We start from the raw sequence: 22592 nt of genomic DNA, 5'->3' as shown, positions 1-22592 counted from the left end.
ATTGAAAAGAAAACACAATGGTAACCAGAAGGGCCACCGAAAGAAAAATTTTCACTCATTGTAAACCCGAGTAACAAACCGTGAGTGAAGTGTCATTCAAAATTTCGCAACGCTAATTTATTAAATCTATTGATAATATAAAAAATTTTAAAAATCAAGCGCGAAGAGTGCTTCATAATATTTGGTATAAAAATTAATTTAACATTATCAAAAAGATAGTAAAAAAAAAAAATACAAAAAAAAAGAAAGAACAGATAACTCCCGAAAATAATCAAAATAAGATGTATTAATTACGAACGCGACACTAATATATACTAATTTATGCACTCATATGCAAAAATACGCAACACTAATAGCGAAGAATGATGGGCAGCCATGATCCAGGCTGCTGATGCGTGATCACCCATGTGCAACTCTATAGATGCAACAGGTGATTCTCAGCAACAGGACTATACTTCCACAGTCCCAGTGGAAGAATTTTGGGCATTACGTATTCGCAACACTACTTGAAAAAACGCGATCATATTTCAACGCAACGCTAACTATGAAGGTGGATAATTAAAAAAAAAAAAAAACGCGATAAGGGTAAACGCAACACTAATTCTTGAAATGAATTTAATAAAAATTACTATCTCCATAGGTACAAAAATCTACTTTTAAAAAATCCCGATTGGTAAATGTCGCAACACTATAAATTAAATAACAAACAATAATTAAAAATTATTAACAATAATAAAAAGGGGTATCAAAAGCAATCACGATCTCATAATTCGCAACACTAAATCAAACGCGATCATTACTTCATCGCAACTCTAATTCAAACCGATCTCAATATTTGCTCGCAGCACTAATTCAAACCGAAATCAACATTTGTTCGCAACTCTAATTAAAATCGCGAAATCTGATCTCCTTCGCAACACTAATTCAAACCGTGATTAATTACTCGCAACTCTAATTACAAAAATCGCGATTTGCCCAAAATAGGATGATGGACCAATGTACATCGGTCAGCAAACAAACTACTACTACATACTACTAAATAAGAGCATAGTGACAAAGTAGTAACAAGAATGATTCCCCATCCAAAGGATGGGAAATCATTCCTAGGCTGCCCTCTTCGTGACAGTTTGTCGGGCAGCCTCTTCTTCTTTCTTCGGGCGCCATGCCCGCTGAAACTTACATCTAGGCTCGAGATTTTCGCGTTGCAAACCAAAAATATAAATCGCGGAAACCGATCAGAGTGCGTATGGACGAGCAACGATCGCAGTGACCACTGTCCGTGCGCATGCGCGAAACCTCGAGCACGTACTCGTTCGTTTCGGGGCCCCATCCCGCGACCGCGTCCGCGATGGCGACCAAAAGGCAGCCAAATTTGAAAAAATCGATGGGTAAAGCTAGTGACGAATGGCAACACCCAATCGTGCCAACTTCACCGTCGACTATTCAAATTATAATTCCTGGAACAGGTTGTGCACACGAAAACGCGCCTACCCGACTAGAGACTGTGCCAACCTGCCCAGCCCTACCTACTTATAATTAACAGACACACCAGAGTATACTACCTACCTACCTAACCCTATATTTAAAAAATGGCAAAAATCAAGCATTCCAACACACCACACTCCACGGTTCTCACACATACACCCGGGCGCAAGGTCCTACACTACAGAGGCCGTCCCGGGACACCCCCGACACCCGAGTGTGAACATACTACTTGCACACTCTAAGGGTACGTACCATTTACTGAAATCGGCTGACGAGGGCTAGAGACCTTTGCGTAAAGCGCGGGTACACTCCCGAACAAAAAGATAGCACACTTTAAAGTTAACGTAATTTTTATTTATTTAACGCTACAAATAAAGCATTGTTTTCGCGGATTTTTGCAAAATACCTCCATAAACGTTTACAAATGAAATCGAATTGAGTTTCTTGTCTATACAATTTTATTGAAGAAAAAAGAATTTTTAGGAAAACATAGTGGGACAAAATGATAGCACATTTAACTGAAAAAAAATGTATAGTAATAAATCAATGAATGATATTTAATATTTAATATTTTATGGCTCCTCCTTTATATTTAATAACAGCCACCATTCTCTTTGGCAAGGATTTAAAAAGCTTTTTAATAGTTTTTCACTGTAATTGCTCCCACTCATCTTGAATACACTTTTTTAATTCGACAATGCTTCCAAATTGTCTGTCATTTGCACACACAGCTGGGGCAAGATTTCCCCAACAATTTTCAATAAGGTTAAGGTCGGGTAACCTTGCTAGCCAATCCAGGACGCGAATTTTTCCTTAGGAAAAGTACTGCTTTACTACTTATTTCTTCTTTGGTCATTTCCAGATACATCTTGCTATTCATTTTCCCGTTAAAAATTTGATTTCCATTTTACCATAGTACCCGATACCGCACCAAATCATCACACTACCACCACCAATTTGCCGACGGCTCAAAAACTGATCCTCCTTACGCATATCGTGAAAATAGTTCAAAATAATTCAAACCATCAGGTCCATCTAAGTTAAACCTCTTTTCATCCGTAAATATTATTCTTCGCCATTTCTTCCTCATATGAATGTGCTATTCCGCAAACTGTAATCGACTGATCCTATGTAGCGCAGTTAACCAAAACATTTTTGTAAAACACTTCTCACATTCTTTACACTAATGTTTACACCAACACTGAACAATTTATCTTGCAATCAACTTAGAATTTGATCTGCTCTTAGTATTGCATGTTGTTCCCGAGCAGTTACACTTTCCGGACGCCCCCGGCTCCCCCTCTTCTTTTCACCATAGGCTTCCGGATTTTTCAAAAAATTTGTTATTACCTTCCGACTTCAATTTATAATTTTTGCTATTTTTATCACTGAATTTTATTCTTCTTTCAACTTTAAAATAACACCACATTCACACGCGTTTATTGCCTTTCCACGACCCACTGTTGATAATAATTCCTGTCTTTTCACCAGATACACAACGTAAAATAATATCACACACTTTATTAACTACGTTCGAAGGTTGATATTCACAATTCGGGAACTTCAATGTAACTGGGAAGTGTAGATTTATTAAATGTGCTATTATTTTGTCCCGCTTTCGAACAACAATATTTACATATTTTGTGTTGGAGTCACAGTATATGTTGTGGATGATAGTTTTTACATTAGATATATAGATATGCTCTGAGTTATGAGTAAAAGAAGCTATGTATTCTATTCAGTTTTTAATATAAAATAAAGGAAAATATAAGGTGTGCTATCTTTATGTGCCGGAGTGTGTATCAATTCTCAGAAAAAAGTTCATAATCAAGGAAGTACAAAATTAGTAACATTACCGCGTTTATATTAACCATAATCTGCTGTATTTAATAGTAGATTATGTTTTTCTATTGCAATTAATATTTATACATTTTCAAAATTTGGAAATATAAATATCCGGAAAAGAGAGTCAATTGTACGAACGACGTAATTCCACAACCTAACCACACACACAATGTGGAAAATACGTCGTGCACGATACCCTAACTCATCGTCAGCCGCTAAAAAAATGATTAGAAGCTTATCAACTATGGTCATCATGCTCATTGCCTTTCACCCACCCAAGAAGCACCGGGGCACGTGAGCGAGTTCCTGGCAATGAACATGGAAAGGGTTAAACCTGAAAATCCTGAACTAAAAACATGGTTAGCGTCTATAGTATTCATTTAACGGGCTAACATTCTTTCATCTTGTATTTTTTCAATTTATCTACAGTTACTTCATTTTATAAAATTAACGAATTATTGAAATTTGAATATTGAAAAAAAATATTGACAATGAACAAGGAATTTATTCGTAAAAGCAAAGGCAAAGACTCGATGTAATGAAATAATTGACTGTAATTTAAAAATTAATAAAAATAATCTCAGATGATTTCTTCGTCAAAGCACGTTTTCGAAAATGTTTTCAAAAATAGAGTTCAAATTATTGCTTTGATTCTAAAATCTATCTGTCGCGAAATGTTTTCTTGCACGTAATATCCAATACATTTTCGCACGAAAGAAATTTAATACTATTATTATTATATTTCAAATTCAATTGATATTTATGGTATGAAAAACAAATAATTAAATTATTTGACATTACCAAAAAATGAAAAATGGAATTGGCATTTATTTATTAAAAGAACAATGATAAAATGTATAATCATTGTTGCTCTGTTATAATTATAATTTTCATAATAACGAAGTCGAAGGACATTCGACTTCTCCACTACAAAATATTCCAACATACCGGTATTCAAATATTTATTTCAAAGTTTATACTATAGTAAATTAATTAACAATATTGTATTATTCATGTTACCAATATTGCGTATGTCAACTAATTATATTTTTATTATTATTAATCAGAAACGCGATATGCAAGAAAACCTAGCCTGAATTAATAAATAAAACACAGGAGACATTTTGTTACTACTCACGGGTATAATAAATACCCGTGGTCACTATGCTCATCAAAAATTCTACGTATACAACCAATCACTCGTGTCGATTTGGACCTTTCATCCTACGACATGATTGAGTGACCAGAGGAACCAAAATGCATGCGACTCACCAATGATGCGGAGAACGTTGCTGCAATTGCTGATAAGAAGTCATGGAGAAGACCAACGTCGTGAAGAGTGTCGTGAAGGTGAACCCACTGGTTGCATGCAGAACTCTGTAACAAAACATTAAATATTATAGTCTGTTCTTAAAGACGCAATTTAATCATTTAAAAAATTTAAAGTAATGAAAAATTGAAACTTTAATATAACAGATTGAAATCTATTGAACTCTTTACATTTTTATTCTTCTTGTTTCATAATTAATAATTATTAAAACAAATTAGAAAGACTAAAATTAATTAATTTACAATGTACAATTATACTTACATTTTTGACTGCAGAAACACCGTTGGGTCCTTTCCAGGCAAGAACTGACTTTAATACCGGTAACGAATATTTAGGAAAAAAGGCAGGAAGAAAAAGAAATAAAAATAAAAGATTATTTAACGCGTCCGCTTAAATTCCAATCGGCGAGCAAACACTGACTCTACCCTCGCGTTTGACCGTTATGATTATATGTAGCAAGAGCTACTGAGCTTTGACGAAGGGCCTTGACACTCGAAACGTAAACAAACACTGACTCGACTGTCGCGTAGCCCGCGGCTACAGATTCCTAGAACAAAAACATTAGTGGTGAGTGTGGAATGGGGTGGAGAGTTCGCCTCTCTACCGAACGTTTGTTAAAAAAAACTGCTGCTATTTTTAGGAAGCTACGGTTGACCGTTACCGCTATCGTCCTGTCGATGATAGATGTAACAGAACACGTATTTGAAATACCAATGAGTAAATGTAAAATATTAAAAATATCGTACTGTAATACAACTGAATACAAGAAATTATATAAAATATTTCATTAGACTCCGAAATATGTCTGCACAATCATATTGCGCGATAACCGTGTTTAGGCTTGCGTCGGAAATTGTTCGCGTCTGTAATCGTGACTTTTTCGTAGAAATAATAAAAATTATTGTTCAAGAAAAAATTATGACGACGTTACAAAATATTCGCGACCGAAATGTAAAATGAGAGTTATTTCAATTTCTTATTCAAATTTAACACATCTAATGAATTTACTTTCAATTCAAGAATCAAATATTAATTATGTATTATAATATGATGCATCAAACAAATTACTAATAATTCAATAAGTGGAAATACTTATTAACCTATATTATCGCTAGCTTTGTTATAATACATTCAATATTACCAGGTACTCACGAAAAGTTAGCAGCTTCGAAGACGAATCCATCATGGCGTCCATACTTCGTTCTCCAAAACGCTCGTTGATGGCCATATTTGATTGTCAAATTCACTCGTTGGCGGCCATATTTCGTTTGCGAATTTGTTCGTTGGCGGCCATATTTGCTTCTTAAATTCGTTCGCGTCTAATGCGTCTTACGTGATTCTTGCAATCCATTAATGACCTGCACAAAAGAAAACACCAAATTTAAAATAAATATATGAAACTGCAACTAATTATGATAAAATTAAACAATCGTATCTAAATTTAAACTGCTGGTACTTCAACGACCAACTCCAAAATTATGAAATCAGAAAAGACGTAAAAACTAGATAGATTTGCTATACTAATGTTCAAAAAGTTAATAAACGAACACGTCTTAATCGAATAAAGTTAACAGTAGTGTATAAATGATAAGAGAAAAGGAATGAAAATATTACGCAATAGATACGCCGCGGTTGGTTACATCCGTCCGAAGTAACACGTCCAACCACGGTAAGGACCCGTATTAGACTGATCCTCCCGCACATCGGTAGCCACTAACCAGATCGCTGATTGGTCGAGAAGCAGCTTCCCCTTCTACTTCTAATGTTTCGCGAACTACAAAATTTAACGAATACAATAAGTAAAGACGCAAACTATCCCTTTGATAAATATTACTTTACCTTCCAAAATACCCTCAGAATTGACTAGCGAAAACGACGCACGCGTCGCGACGTCGAAAATAGGTGTTGCAGGAGTACAAAACACTTTAACACATGCCGCCACATACGAACTGTACCAACTATACGAATTATACGAAATATACGAACTTCATATTTCTACGTGACTTCGTAAAAAGACCGTTGCAAAGCAGGGTGGTGGAGGGGGTGAAGCCCGAGGATTTTTCCAGAAAGTTCGATCACATGACGGCATGACAAAAAGACCGTTACGACGATCAGTCGAGTCCTGTCTGTCGACGAAGAGGTGACACTTAACATCGCGTAACGATAGTGGGTAGTTTCAACGTCTTAGCTTATATTCTCATAATTTTGATAACCGTCCGCGATCTTTAGCTTACATTCCTTCGAATAAACAGATCATTAATTGGTGTGACACAGTGAAATTGCGTCGCGCTATCCCGCCGTTCGAATTTTTTGGCTTATATTTTTAAAATTTCGGTTCTCACTCGCTATTTTTTTGCCGGACTCATTAGAATAAATTATTCTTTAATTCGTGTGCCAATTTTTTGCCAATTTTGACCGTTCTTTTCTGACATTCAGTGCTGAAAATGTGAAATAGCGACGCGCTACTGCGTAGTTTGGATTTTTTGTTTTATATTTTTAAAATTTCGGTTCTCACTCGTTATTTCTTTGTCAGACTCGTTGGAATAAATTTTTCTTTAATTCGTGTGCCAATTTTTTGCCAATTTTGACCGTTCTTTACTGACATTCAGTGCTGACAGTGTGAAATCGCGTCGCGCTACTGCGTAGTATGAATTTTTTGTTTTATACCTTTAAAATTTCGGTTCTTACTAGTTATTTTTTTGCCGGATTCGTTAGAATAAATTGTTCTTTAATTCGTGTGCCAATTTTTTGCCAATTTTTTGCCAATTTTGACCGTTCTTTTCTGACATTCAGTGCTGACAATGTGAAATAGCGACGCGCTACTGCGTAGTTTGAATTTTTTGGCTTATATTTTTAGAATTTCGGTCCTCACTCGTGATTTTCTTGTCAAACTCGTTAGAATAGACTATTCTTTAATAAGTGTGCTATTTTTTTTCCAATTTTGACAGTTCGTTGGTGAAATCCAGTGCTGAAAGTGTGGAATCGCGTCGCGTTATTCCGTCGTTTGAATGTTTTGGCTTATATTTTTGAAATTTCATTTCTCACTTGCTATTTTTTTGTCAAACTTGTTAGAATAGACTGTTTTTTAATGAGTGTGCCATTTTTTTTCCAATTTTGACGGTTCGTTTATGCAATCCAGTGCTGACTGTGTGAAATCTCGTCGCGCTATTCCGTCGCTTGACTTTTTTGGCTTACATTTTCAAAATTTCGGTTCTCACTCGCTATTTTCTTGTCAAATTTGTTTGAATAGACTGTTCTTTAATTTGTGTGCCACTTTTTTTCCAATTTTGACGGTTTGTTTATGCAATCCAGTGCTGACTGTGTGAAATCTCGTCGCGCTATTCCGTCGCTTGACTTTCTTGGCTTATATTTTCTAAATTTCGGTTCTCACTCGCTATTTTCTTATCAAATTTATTTGAATAGACTGTTCTTTAATTTATGTGCCATTTTTTTTCCAATTTTGACGGCTCGTTGGTGCAATCCAGTGCTGACAGTGTGAAATCTCGTTGCGCTTTTCCGTCGCTTGCCTTTTCTGGCTTAGTGTTTCCAAATTTCGGTTCTCACTCGCTATTTTCTTGTTAAATTTGTTTCAATAGACTGTTCTTTTACTTGTGTGCCATTTTTTTCCCAATATTCACGGTTCGTTGTTGCAATCCAATGCTGACAGTGTGAAATCGCGACGCGTTATTGCGTAGTTTGAATTTTTTAACTTATATTTTTAAAATTTCGGTTCTCACTCGTTATTTTCTTGTCAGATTCGTTAGGATTGACTGTTCTTCAATTAATGTGCCAATTTTTTTTTTTTTTTTTCATTTAAAACCGAATTAACAGTTTTTATAGTGGTAGATAATTTCATTGTATGATAGGTCTATTTTGCAATTCGGCTTTGAATATATTTTATATATATTGTTAATATATCGTAATTAGAAATTTAGGACACTTATTTTTTCATAAATCATATTGGTGTAAATAAATGGTATGTAGATTAAAGTGCGGTGTACCAGCCTTCGGTTTAAATCTTCAAAATGTTTCAGGTTATCTTACGCAGATGGCAGCAGCTACAATTTCTTCGATCTGTTGAACTATGCATTTTACCAGCGCTCAATATATAAAGACATAGGTCCTAAAAATTCATGTCATAAGGATCGAAACTTGAAAAGTATGTATCGAAAATCAATTTTTATTCTATAAATTTCTCTAAAAATTATTTATAGTTTGAATATTAATTATAAAGAAATTTCATTAGTTGTACATCATTCATTTAACACGTTAAATCACCATCCGTACAATTATGCAGGTTACTAGAATAACTACGTGCGGAGAAAAGTAATTACGTATAAAAATGTACAATCTCATTTAATATCGGCAAGGAAGAATAAACTATCATTTTCTACCTCATTATATCAGGATATTATCGTCGACAACGCGTTACTGTGGGTAAAACAGACTGAAAGGAAAAGGTTGTTAGTTCTGCGTTCAATGGTTGTCATAATTATTTTTCAAGAAGTATATACCATCCAGTCTATGTCGTATAGGGTAGCGACACGTATAATCCGTCACGAATGATAAGCCCACATCCAATTTAATATCTCTCATAGGACTGAATTTGCTTATCTATCTACCTGCCATCTTGCCACGTTCTCTTAAAATGTGCAGTGAACACGCTTGCTCAATGGATTATCTGACGCAAGCTGTCATTAACGTGACTCTCGTGCCATGGTCACAGTATTACTGGGAGAGACCAAACCGATGATATATTCTTCTTTTACCTCTCTTTTTCCAATTTTTAATTTATTTCTCTTCTTTTATGGCGGGACTGGTGATGATTTTCAAAAACGGAAACCAGTTTACGGTCGTCTCGACGTCGCGAATGCGCTTGTTCGAAAGTCAAATGGACCGAATTGAATCAAATAAGGAATTATCCTGTTCGAAGTTAAATAAATTATTAGTCAACCGCTTTAATGTGTAATTAAAGATTCTTCTTTTGTCGACTATATTTTTGTGATAAAAATTGTGGGTAGGAAATATTGGCAGGAGTAAAATTTTGAAGAGACAGGTATAATTATATTTACTACCGACATAGATTACGCGTAGCTACGGCACTGCCGAGTCTACGCAATCGAACAATGGCTGCTTGGCGGTAAAGCGTCGTGCACACGTTACCGACTAATATTTTCTCCATCTAATCAAATTACAAATTTCTTCGACAATTCTGTTCCATAATTTCTTCTTCACAAAAGTCTACAGAATACGATTCCCTATAGCAAATTCGTTCTGAATAAAAATCTCATCATAAAAACATAAGAATAGTACAAAAAAGTGCGCTCAATCTCTTATTTTCAAACTTTGATAATAATTTACAATTACTTAGAATCACAAACAATTATAGTTATGGATACCGATAAACTCAGAATTCTTTTACCTAACTTTTAGCATAAGTAGGAACCTCCACGCTCTTCTAGTTTTCCTGTAATCCTTCATTTTATCCAAAAATCGTGAATTTTTTTGAAAAACTCGTATTTTTCGTAACCTAAAAATGATAGAGGAATTTCGTTTACAGATTTGTATTTAGAAAAGCAAGCTCTATAAGAATTATTCAATGAATATTACACATGTGAGGAAAAATAAAAATTTGTCGTACAGTGTGTAGTTTTAGTTATATTACTGTGGAGTAAACTAAAGCGTTGTATATTCGAACATCGAATATTACTCATAGAGTGAGTAACAGTGAAAATGCTGTTTCGAGAAATGTCAGCGCAAGTTAGCACGAGGAAAGCCGTGTGGCAGTGGAAAGGCGTGGTAGAAGATCAGAGTGCAATCTGCATTATTCTGTAGCCGGGGCGCGCGGGCGGCCATCAAGGCCTCTTCAGGTCAACGTGATCCAATCTGCCGTATAAAACGCCCCTCTCGCCGATCCTTCCAGCACTGTTGTACTTCTCGTCGCCCCGTTGTCGTTATTCCTCCATTATGGATGCCGTATTCGTAAGTAGTCTCTTTCAATTTTCCATCGGAACTCTTCACCACGCATTGTCAACATCGATAATCGATTACTTCCTCGTTGCATCTGTGACCTACTTGTGAAACCTCGTAACAAATACGTCTCTCGTTTCGCCATTGTTGCTTTGTGACTCGCTCTGTTCTCGTCCTCGCTGGTCCAAACCTCGTTGAGTTTGGATTCTTGGAAGGAGCTAAAAATCGGTGATACGTTAATTTGATTAGTACCGAAAATCACTGAATTTTGAATACATGTTATTTGAACCTTGTAATTTTTTATTTGTGGCAAACAATTTCTGATTTGGAAAAAGTATAATACATATGTTGAAGTATAGTAGAATTTAATGAAATATGTATACGTAACATTCTATAGTAATATAGTAATATAGTAATATAGTAATATTCTACAGAAAATTTTTGGAAATTTTCTGATACTTATTGGACCTTGATAAATTAGGAATATGTTACCTGAAATAAATTTTATTTTATTTTTATAGTAAAAGTGAGAAAAATTGGAAAGTTTGGATTTTTGGGAAAATTCTTTTTCAATTCTTAAAAGCATTGTGGGCAGAATTATTGCTATGTATTTTCATTAATAGTTTTTGCTCTACATATTCCAATTTTAATTTATTTTCTTCTACATTGCATATTTTAATAAATTTTTGCCTTTCTTTAAATAATATTGAATGATTTTTGTAATGTATATATTTCTTTTTCATTTCACTGTCTCTAAAGTCACAAACCTGAATTTCCAGGCGTTACTGTTCTGCACGATTGCACTGATCTCTTGTCAATCGACGAACGGCCAATACCAGCCACCCCAACAGGCAGCAATTTTGAGCGATGCTAGATACCTCGCTGGTGATGGCACTTTCGGCGCCGCTTATTCGCAAGAGGATGGTGTGGAGTTCAAAGAAGAAAGCGACGTTTACGGAAATCGTCGTGGGTCTTACTCCTACGTCGATCCAACGGGTCAAAGACGCACTGTGTCATACACTGCTGGAAAAGATGGCTTCCAGGTACGTCTGAACACATACTTAGAACAAAATTCTAGTACTTTTTTACTAGAACTTAAATTTCATTTGTTGAACATAGAAAAAAAGGATTGCAATGTTGAAATCAATTTACGTATCAATTATTTTAAATAATACTTTTTTCTTATTCAAATTATTTCATTTTACGTAATTAATTAAATTTTTTAATTAGTCAAGTTCAGATTTATGAACTGTTTGTTAAAATGGAAATTTTTGGTAAAATTTAGAAGAAATATTCTGGTCAATTGATTGCTATGAATAATAAAATCATAGGTTTTTAATATTATCGTTTTTCTTGTGAAGTTGTCACGATTCCTGTTATTACTGCTCACTGTGTTTGACAAATTAGACATGACTATCACACACGACTGCGTAATTTTCGCAATTATGTCTTCGAAGTCAGTGTCCATGATTTTTCGCGATTCTATAACTGCTAATTTTTAATTCGTTCTCCATGCGTAATTAGTTAATAAAAGGTTGTTAACATACTTAATTAATATATATGTATATATACAGAAATATCAGCTCAATCATCAATGATTATAGTTATAAAACAGCGATTAAACCAAAGAACATGTTCCAATAATAATTTCAAGATTTTGTGACGATTAATATTACCAATATTTAAATATCGTATTAAAATTACATATACTATCCTTATTTCAATAAAATTATTATTTAAATACCACTTTACTACTTTATATCAATATTAATACTAAACTAAGTGATAACATTTTGCCATTTAATATTAATATTAAATTAATACCATAATAATTTCTTCCCATAGTAATATTAATAATTAGATAACTTCCTTCAAGCAACTTTTACCTTTGAATATTAGCATTAATATAGCTTTTTACTGTCCAATATTAATATTTACTTATTAATCCTTATTAACTTATTAACTTATTTATTGTTAACTTAATAATAATTATTTATTAATTCATTATTATTAACACCAATATTAACTTATTTACTTATTTATTATTAACTTAATAATATTTATTTATTTATTAATTATACTTTAGTTATTAACACCAATATTAACCAGAAATTATTTCATCTATATTTCCTACAGACATAAAGATTCCTAGCCTACTCAACGTTTAAGTCCAAACGTTGCTTCTTTTGTTCAAACAAATAGGCCACAGGTGACGGCATTCCCGTTCCACCCCCGCAAGCTGCGCCACAACCAGAGTACGTGCCTCTGCCACAGTACAACCCACCCGATTATCAACCACCGCGTTATAATCCACCTCCACAGCAATATCAACGCCAGAGTCAACCGAATTACGAAGTACAACCTGAGCCACAACCTCAACCGCAACTTCCACCTCAACCAATCTATCAACCTCAGCCACAGTACCAACCCAGACCTCAGCCACCTCCTGAAATCCAACCTATTCCTTCTTACAGTCCCAGGCCGCAGTATCAACCTCCAGTTAGACCACCACCACAATACAACGCCATAACAACACCACCGCCACGGAGGTTTTATCCACCAGGAAAGCTGAGCTTCAACAGGACTCCAGACGGCTATTCCTACACATTTAGCAAGAGTTAAGTAAGTTGCAACTAGCACAGGAGGCAATCCTATGGTTGTTTTGTAGGATACATTTGGGTTTATCTTAAAAATTTTGTTTTGGTAAATTGTTGATTTGAAATTGAATTTGGAAGTAAATTGGTTTACACTAGAGACAGAAAGGTTATCAGAATGACTGGTTTCAGATTTTTGTAATTAACCTTTTAGGTACCACATGCTTATCCACCACTTTGTCTCACAGAAAACATACAAGTACCACAATCTTCACTTTATATCATTTTATTTTGCATGTTACACAAATTTGCAATGTTTTCTCTTTTTTTTTCTTATTTATCAGTTTTAACGATTTTGCAGTACGAGGAAAAATTTGGTTTAGGAGAAATAAGTGAGAAATAAAGCAAGAAATATATAATACAGTCAAAAATTATGACATCCACAAAAGTCACTATAGGCATAGTGTTCAAATTGATGCTTTCCACTATAGTGGTGTACCGTACCTAAAAGGTTAATGAAAATATGCAATTATTTTTGGAAAAGTATCAATTCTTATTGGGATAGAAACATAACCTATTTATTTTCATCATACTACTTTAACTGCTATTAGTTGTTTACATTGTATTTAGACGCACATTGAAAGTAGTTCTAGTGTTAATTGGTTAGATATTGATGTTTTATTTAATAATCATTTTCTTTTGAAATATGGATCATTATTTTGGATTTGAAATTCATTTCTAGTAGTTTAGATTTTAGAAATGGGATACATAATTTAGGATTGAATTGTTCATTGAAAATGATAAATAACCACAAGAATATTGTTAATATGTGAATAAGCCCTTGTTAAAAGTTTATAAAAATTGAAAAAAAAATTGTACTTAGATACATATATCATAGTGTATCATAGCAACCTGTCTTAATTTATTGGACTAGGACTAATTTCTTTTTACATATGTATTTCTTAGAATATTTCTTAACTTGCTCATATATAATCTATTTTTAATTGGACAAAATTGAAATTCGCGAAAAATATTTGATATTATTCATTTTATATACATTTTACATTTACGCTGAATATGATAATTATTAAATAATAATTCAATAATTATTATTGAATAATTTAATAATTAATGTAACTTTTCACAATTTTAGATTATTTAACAATTTTATTCACTTAAATATTGCAGAAAGTTTTCTAAAAATTATAAACTACTATACATAAATAACATATGCGGAAATTATCGAACGGCAAATTAAATCTCCGATCACGCATTCATAATTAAGAGATTGTAGGTAACCAGAGCCTTGTCCATGATCTTAAGAAGTACAAGGCTCCTCGCATGAAACAAGTTCAACTTCCTCTTAAAGACTGCATAAATTTTGCATAAATTCCCGAGGAAATGTAACGAATAAATTAATAGATCTATCTTGCTTAAAAGGGATTCTTTCATACATACATTAATTATAGAAATAACACAAATATTCACGCTATAATTAGTTTAATTAAATAGGTAATTTCTATCGATTTATTTCACTCAAATTTCTTCCACTTTATTCCATTACATTCTTAAATATTCCATGGGTACATTTTATCATATTTCTTCGTTTCCTTAATCAATTAAAAATATTGGACATACTTAAAAATCCTGGAATAGTATATTTTCATGATCTTTCAGAAAATATCAATAGATCATTTTGTAAAGTAACATACCTAAGTACATATTATACTTTCCTTATATAATATACCATACACTTGTCAGATATAAATTTCTGTATATCGCATTAGTATAACTTTTTATTCACCGATTTTGATTGCTATCACAGTTTCTCTTCCCAAAAAGAAAACATTGGAATTCGAGATTTACATTCCTATCTCATAACCTAATATAGTGTCTTTATGTCGCGATTATACCTATGTTTTTGGTGCAGGATATTATCTAATAATATCTATAATATTGGGAGGAGAAAAATTTGTTTAAAAAGCGTAAAATTTTATAAACATATTTGTTATTTATGTGCACTGGGCACATGCAACATTATTATGTTTTATTACAATTTCTTTACACTTAAAATGTGAACATTTGGCACATTTCATACTCTATTTGTTACTGTTACCTAGACATATGTAACACCTGGACCTCTTTCACGATTCATTGGGTGATGATTCTTTCTGTTTGTTGAGCTTTCTGCCCGTAGCTTCAGTTAGTTATGAGGATTCATACCACGTTTAATGGAAATCGTGTTATAAGAAAATCAGAATTAACCACTTGTGCTACCAATGAACTCACAGACGCGTGTGCCAGAACGGTCCAGTGTTTCTGTGACAATTGCCTGACGACGTACTAAGCGTGGCTGAAAAGAAGTCATCTGAGAAACTTGTAGGACCAAATCCCCACCAACCCAATTACTCTAACATCATGGCAGAAGTAGAGTAAAGCGTTTCCTTTATTGATGGAACTGATCCCAAATGTAGTTTTGGGAGTGTCATAGAAGAGTGGGTATTACTAGCGAGAGTGTAGGTGGAGCAAGTGGAATACCCCTCTTGCCCCGCAACCGAACGAGTTGACTTCTTTTCAGCCACGCACAGTAGACAACGCATAGTAGATAGGCTGTGCCTTCTTTCCTCGAATGCGCTATATTTATCTATCCAATCTATTCTTTTCGCTGTTCCACTGAATACTGTCAGCTAGGGACGTTAGAACTCTTTACGCAGTCAGTTTATGTTACAGTGATAAAAATAGGGACTGCAGACTAGGCCCACAAAAATAGGGGGCCTCCTCTTCGCTACGCTCAAGTTTCGGTCCAAGCGTCAGCACAAAACTCGCAATTTCGTCACAGTAGATAACCCTTTGACTACGGCAGACTTTGAAACGCACCGGTCGTACCACACGAGTAGGAATTCATTTACAATGTTCGCCGAGAACGGCAAAATTTTGGGTAGAGATGCAAACTGTGTTGAACGCTTATATGCGCCCTCCGTATCAGAAAAGCAAACTGTGTTAAGCGCTTATATGCGCCCCCCGTGTCACAAAAGCAAAATTTCTGAGCGCGTATATGCGCTCACAGTAGCCAAGGGGATGAAGGGAGAAAGTAGGGTGTCTAAAGTCTCCGTTACCGTTTAGGGTTAAACACTCGAAACAAATCGCCATCTTGTAATATTCGTTTCTATCTCCACCTAGTATCCACAAAGGGTACTACGAGGCGGAGAAAGCCCGATTGGTTTATCGATAGATACGTTACGGAACTGTGAAACGAGAAAAGATAACCGAGTTGTAAATTCTACATACTTTTCCATCCCAGAGGAAAATGAGGGACATGAAATGTCGATTAAAATTTCTCGACGAAATCTTGGAATGAAGTTGAACGGAGAGAAAGGCGGGAAAGTTTCAAATAGAAAAAGTCGAGTGGAATTTCCGGCAACTCTTAATTATTGTATAAGGTTACCGATGTAAGTTGCTGGGTATTTTGCGTTCATCATTGTGTTAGATTTTCTTAATCGTTTGGACTGGTCGACGCCCTCCATTTTGCATAGCGATTTCCTTTACAAATGCGAGCACGATCCCGCGCACTTCGGGGTCACGTTACTTTCATTTAGCAACCTTTGGCGTTCTTTGTGCTGTTGCATCAAAGTATGGAGAATCCCACGGTCCATAAGGGAAGATACGCAACCGTTTAGGCGTGAGCTATGCTTCAGTGCAAATGAAGCTTGAACGTGTGAATCACCGAGAGTGAGTTCATACACATCGCGATCTAATTCCTCGTCAATTCCCATAACTAGATTATCGTTTAAATGTTCTATTTTCGTGTTTTGGAAATTGAAACGAATTTTGTAGAAGTAAGTTTAATGTAGCTTAATGTTGATATAAAGGTGTATAGATCTCATTCCTATTATACTGTTGTTTGTATTGTCCGTGTTGCTATTGTTTGTTCATTTCACTGGGATTAAAATATGTAAAAAAATTTTGAGGAAAATTTTATATTTTTTGGTAAATGTATTTTTATTCATCAATGTATTGATTGATATTTAAAACAAATGAGCAATTCATTAAATTAATTAATCAAATGAGATGAGGATGACTACTGAAATATTATAGTTGATAATATTATAGTTGATGATAAAAGTTTAGATAAAGTAAATTACATATATTTACATCAGATAAAATAGCTGCATATAAAATGGTATCATTTATATTATTATTTTAGTTTATATTAATGTACTTAAGATTTGGATACCTCAAAGCATGAAATTTGTAAATGCTTAAATGTGTAATGTAAAAACCATTATATAAAGAATATTGAAAATATGCATGTCTGTATTAATTTATGCATGACAAACGATTTTTAATATTCCTTACTATCATGAAATAATTAAACAGTCCTCCATTAACTATCTGCAATAAGAATCCCAAATCTCATATTACACAAACTATATTTATCTACTATAATAAATTCACTAAAATTACAATTCTTCCAGAACTCCAAAAACTAACTAACTTCTATTTTACAAAGTATATCAAAAAATCATAACACATGAATACTAAAAAATCATAATTGAGATATTTTTGTCACAAAAATACTTTAACACACATAGAATTTAACATTTCAGTGTTTCATGGCTACCATAAATATACTTTAATTATTACCAATAGCAATAATAGCTCCTACTCTAGTTTCATCTTTAGTTCATTCTTCAACATTAGTTACAGCTGTAGTTTACTTAATAATTCGTTATGTAGAATTAAAAAAATTAAGAAAATTAAATTTTATTTATTTTAAGATTAACAATATTATTTTCTGGAATTTCAGCAACTATATTCTAGTTTCTTAATTTTAATATTCATTGCAAGCTTATTTACAACGCAGAATATAAAAGATAAATTACTCCTGTATTCAAACATTTTCATCACTTACAACTCTCATCAAACATCAGACCATTTCTGTCTAAAATTATCCCATCTCGCTCTATTCGCTCGTTCCTCGTAAAGGCTCGTCCACAGTTCACATACTATCCTTAAGGTAGGTTCTGTAGACTAGCGCCGAATGTTAGCAGCACGGTATCGTCAACATGGCGGCGACGTAAGCGGAAGGGCAACGTTAAACAAAGGGACGATTATCTCATTATCCTGGCTCGCGTATAATACCAGTGCAGTCGAGACGAAGGGAAAAATGTAGTTTGGTTGGGCGTTCGTTTAATCGTTTGCCAGTATTCGTAATACGGGTGCGGCAAGGTAAACCGGCCATATCGAAGCAGGAACTCGATAACCTTAGTGGTGGGCCGAAAGAAATGCATACCGTAACGTTTCGCGTCACGTCGATGTCGTTTAAGAAAGTCGATCACGGATTTAATTTATGGCCAAACGGGTGCAGCCCGTGCTGGATGCAGCCTGCACGCACCGGCTACATATTTGCTGAGCCACTCGTGTGCCCTGCATCCGTGTTACGTTCGACCATTTTATTTTTACTTGTGTTCCATTGTCATATGTTGACGGACAAAATGGTGACGAACAGACAAGACACTACGTACTTAGACTGATCACTTTTCCATGTGAGGAAATTGGTTGTAAAATACTGTAACGATAAACAGTAAATTTGTGCAGTTTATTTGACGTTCATTTTTAGGTTATGAATATTTTTATTGCTAGAATGTTAATTTTTGAAATAAATAGAGGTAATAATGGTATAGTAATTCCTTTGTGGGTAATTTATGATAAGAATATTTTCTCCTTCACTGATGGTTTGTATTGTGTTGGTAATAATGGTATAGTAATTCCTTTGTGGGTAATTTATGATAAGAATATTTTCTCCTTCACTGGATGGTTTGTATGGTGATTGTGAAAAATAAATGAATTATTCATAAAGGTGTCTTTGCAGTGTTTCAATTGTGTTTTAGCCTTGATTAGAATACATGGTAATAAAAATTGTTGAAGGAGAACAGAAAATGATCAGAGCTGAAATGTAGCTGTATCATTGAGACGCTAGCAATAACTTACGCAATTTGCATAGATTTTATTACAGAGAAATATCAATGAAAAAGTAATAATACTTGATTAATAAATTTTAAATAGAATACTAATTATTGTATTATTAATCTTATATTTTATCATCTCAATAATTTAGTGCAAATACATTTTTTAGATATTTTTTAAATTTTTCAAACAAAACTTATTTACAACCTGCAATTTTTTTAAATGAAGTAAAAATAATTTTTGCATATTATCATGTGTACTATTATAGAATTATTAACAAATAAATTTCCAATGTTTATTTATAATATTATTTTTAATAAAATCCCTAGAAAGTGAGCAAAATAGACAAAACTTATTTAATTTATTTCTGCATCACGTATTACACTACATGTTTTTCTCAAATTAATTCTGATTTATTCAAAGGTTTAGTAATTTGAAAAGCAATGTATTACTTTTTCAGTCGTGTTTTATTTATAAAGGTATATTGGTTATACATTTCGTTTCAAGATTATGGCAGTAATATACTGACTCTGATTAGCTGCGCGTGACATCAACAGTATAAAAGTAGTCTAAAAACAGCTGCTATTAGAGGCAGTGGCATCAAACATTCACTCCTCACAACAAAAAGAGGAAAAAAAAAATATAATAAAAGACGAAATTAAAAAAAGAAGTAAAAGAACGAGAAAAAAAACAACTCTCATCTTATCTCTATGAGCTTAACTTATCGTTATTTCAAAATTCTTATGCCAGTGTGCCTCCCTAACACGTTTCAATTTCAAATGATCAGAGCGAAGTCGGATAAGTCCCAGAGAAAAGGCACTATACGTCTATTAAATATAGTATTCCACTCTCGATCGTACAAAGTACTACAGTTATAAATCAATTACGCTTTACATCTTGCAAACACTTCTATCACGAAATTTCTCCTTGAAGTTAGTATTAAATTTCATTAAAAAAAAAAAAAAAGAAAGAAAAAAACAAAAAAACGTAAGTTCCGCTAGGTCTTCGCATAGACATATTATTGCAATCTCTAAAAATTTACATTCTCATCGACGGCGTGCAAATGGCAGGCATAATTTTTCGAACTTCGACATGCTATATAATACCTGAAAATTTTCGTCAAAATCAAGATCGCAGATCGGTACTCGCAAATGCACCCACGTGCTTGCTACGCTCCTGACCGTGTTCTTACGTTGGCTGTCATTGACACGTCACCAGACACGACAGACGAACGATTAGAAAAGTGAAAATCCGCGTACATGAGTCGTTGTGCACTTTGTTAAATTTTCAACGACGATAGGTTAGCGCTCTCGTACTGGCTAAACCGCATAGGCGAGTAACATTCTCGTCATCCCAATATGTCTCGCTATTCTACATACGTACAAACTACATAAAAAATGTTTTTGTTAAATGCATTAGACGAAAGGCCGGCATTTTTGTCTTCTTTTCCCCCATTTTCCTTTACATTGTTTACTAATTAAGCCGCTATGAACGGTTAATAGGTTATGCGTATTTGTCGCGCGAGTGTCCGAACGTCTTTCCTCTATATTACTCGCAAAATCTCTCTCTCTCTCTTTCTCTCTTTGTTTTTCTTTCCTTGTCCCTCGTTCTCTTCGTAACAATCGCAACTATTGTCGATACGACTAACACTATATTGCACTAGTTAGAATTATACAAAATATATACCTAACGATAGGCTTAGCATTTTTTCTTTTCATTTTTCTCTCTTTCCTTTTCTTTTGCAGTCAACCATTTTTAGGCACCGTTAACCTGGAAGTAATTTGGATCGAAAAGAAGCCGGGAGTCGTACGTGAGGCAGGAGGCACGGCAGTTCTCGTAACACTCTTTTCGCGCAGACTATACAATGTTCTATTCTAAAGACGAGAGGAAGAAAGCGCCGTAGAAGCGAATCCTATGAAGTTACTGGAAGAGACAGTTTGTTCACAATGCAAAGTCTCTCACGGGACACTCGACGAACCAATATGGCGAAACGATACTGCATACTTTCACATTTTCAAGCGAAGAAATCAAATGAGAAGCGCACGGTGTAACTCGTTAAAATTCAATTTAAAGTTAACACAAAACGCAGTAGCAAAAGAAAATTTGTTTAATTAAAAGACATTAAATACTCGAGTTTGTAAGTACATGTACACTTTGTTTTTCCCTCTTTCGTTAACCATGACAAGATGGAAGTTTGCTCTGCATGCAATGTAAACCGAATCTTACCCTTCCCTGGTTAAGTACATACTCATACTTCAGGTACCAAGGATGATCGTAACAATAAATGAGATTTTAAACAGACAATGGAAAAAAAAAGTTAAAAAAAAAAGAAAACAATTAAAATCTGCTTGATCTAGAGTAGATTAAGAATATAAACATCTGGGGGTACTTGTGTTCGGTAATATTGTCAACACTTATACTACACCACAGTAAAAACTACACGTTTGGTATTATAAATCGATAATGTGGCTAATAATATATCGCCTTTGGAAGATCATTGAGTTTCACTTAAAAGAAAAAAAAAAATGGAAATAAAAAAATCACATAATTGGAATATAATCTTAACATTCATACTCTGTATACGCAGCCACTACGATCACCAAATAAATGATTTTTAAGATAAGAAGAAATATTTGTAATTTCTTTCTAAAAATAAAATAATCTATTCTTATCGATAAAAAGAATTTCTTAATCAAATAATATTTCTGTAAAAGCACACAACGTAACATATAACATATTTAAAAGCGCTGAAACGTATAATTTTTAAAACAATTATTTTGAAACAATAAAATCTCCAGATCATAGAACATATAAAATAGATCATGGATCTTCGAACGTGTCAAAAAAAAAAAATATGGTAGCATTGAGAACAAACCTGTACATCAGACAGCGGATACTGCTAATAGCTAAAGATAGCGGGAAGCTAGCTATGTAGGAACGTATACTATTAAGTAATTGTATTTAAATACTGCCGCAATAGTGAGTTCTCTTACCGTATAAATCAGTATTGCGTCAATATCTAAATATCTGACGAATAACGTATGTCTCAATTCATTATATATAATATCCGGGATACACAGTAGTACTTCTATGGTTATTCGAGATCTTTTATTTCGGTGATATGTCGCGTGACGTGAAAAATATTATCCTCTGTTCTTTCCTGAAAGCAGTGCACTTTACGTTTATTGACTGGTGATCAAACATTGAACAAACGAATTATGCAATTATCGAGAAAATTCGTTCAACAATTTTCAATAGCTACATTTATTCTCCTCTGTAACGTGAAACAAGCAATCCATGTGTATCCATTAGTATTTATACAAAAACATACTACTGTGTATCACTTGCTAATAAATCAGTATATATTCATTACAATCACAATACGCATGACATCCTATGCA

The 22592-nt window shown here is 33.9% G+C and overlaps 1 protein-coding gene across 1 annotated transcript; it reads left to right on the top strand.

Moving 5' to 3' along the window:
- The first annotated feature begins 10599 nt into the window (after positions 1-10599).
- On the top strand, positions 10600-20991 carry CPR19 (cuticular protein 19). The gene is made up of 4 exons (XM_017897611.1): positions 10600-10642; positions 11410-11673; positions 12833-13252; positions 20937-20991. The coding sequence occupies exons 1-3, from the start codon at positions 10628-10630 to the stop codon at positions 13250-13252; spliced, it is 699 nt and encodes a 232-aa protein (XP_017753100.1). The 5' UTR covers positions 10600-10627; the 3' UTR covers positions 20937-20991.
- Positions 20992-22592: the final 1601 nt, after the last annotated feature.

Source organism: Eufriesea mexicana, unplaced genomic scaffold, assembly GCF_001483705.2.
Source record: "Eufriesea mexicana isolate 0111107269 unplaced genomic scaffold, ASM148370v2 scaffold580, whole genome shotgun sequence".
NCBI classification, from domain to species: domain Eukaryota; kingdom Metazoa; phylum Arthropoda; class Insecta; order Hymenoptera; family Apidae; genus Eufriesea; species Eufriesea mexicana.
The sequence above is the reverse complement of the archived record's forward strand: the minus strand, read 5'-3'. Positions and strand labels throughout refer to the sequence as shown.

What these genes read in the sequence shown, in the direction of transcription:
- CPR19 (XM_017897611.1), top strand. An exon ending in CTGGAAAAGATGGCTTCCAG is followed by an intron (nt 11,674 to 12,832) that starts GTACGTCTGAAC and finishes TCAAACAAATAG; the next exon opens with GCCACAGGTGACGGCATTCC.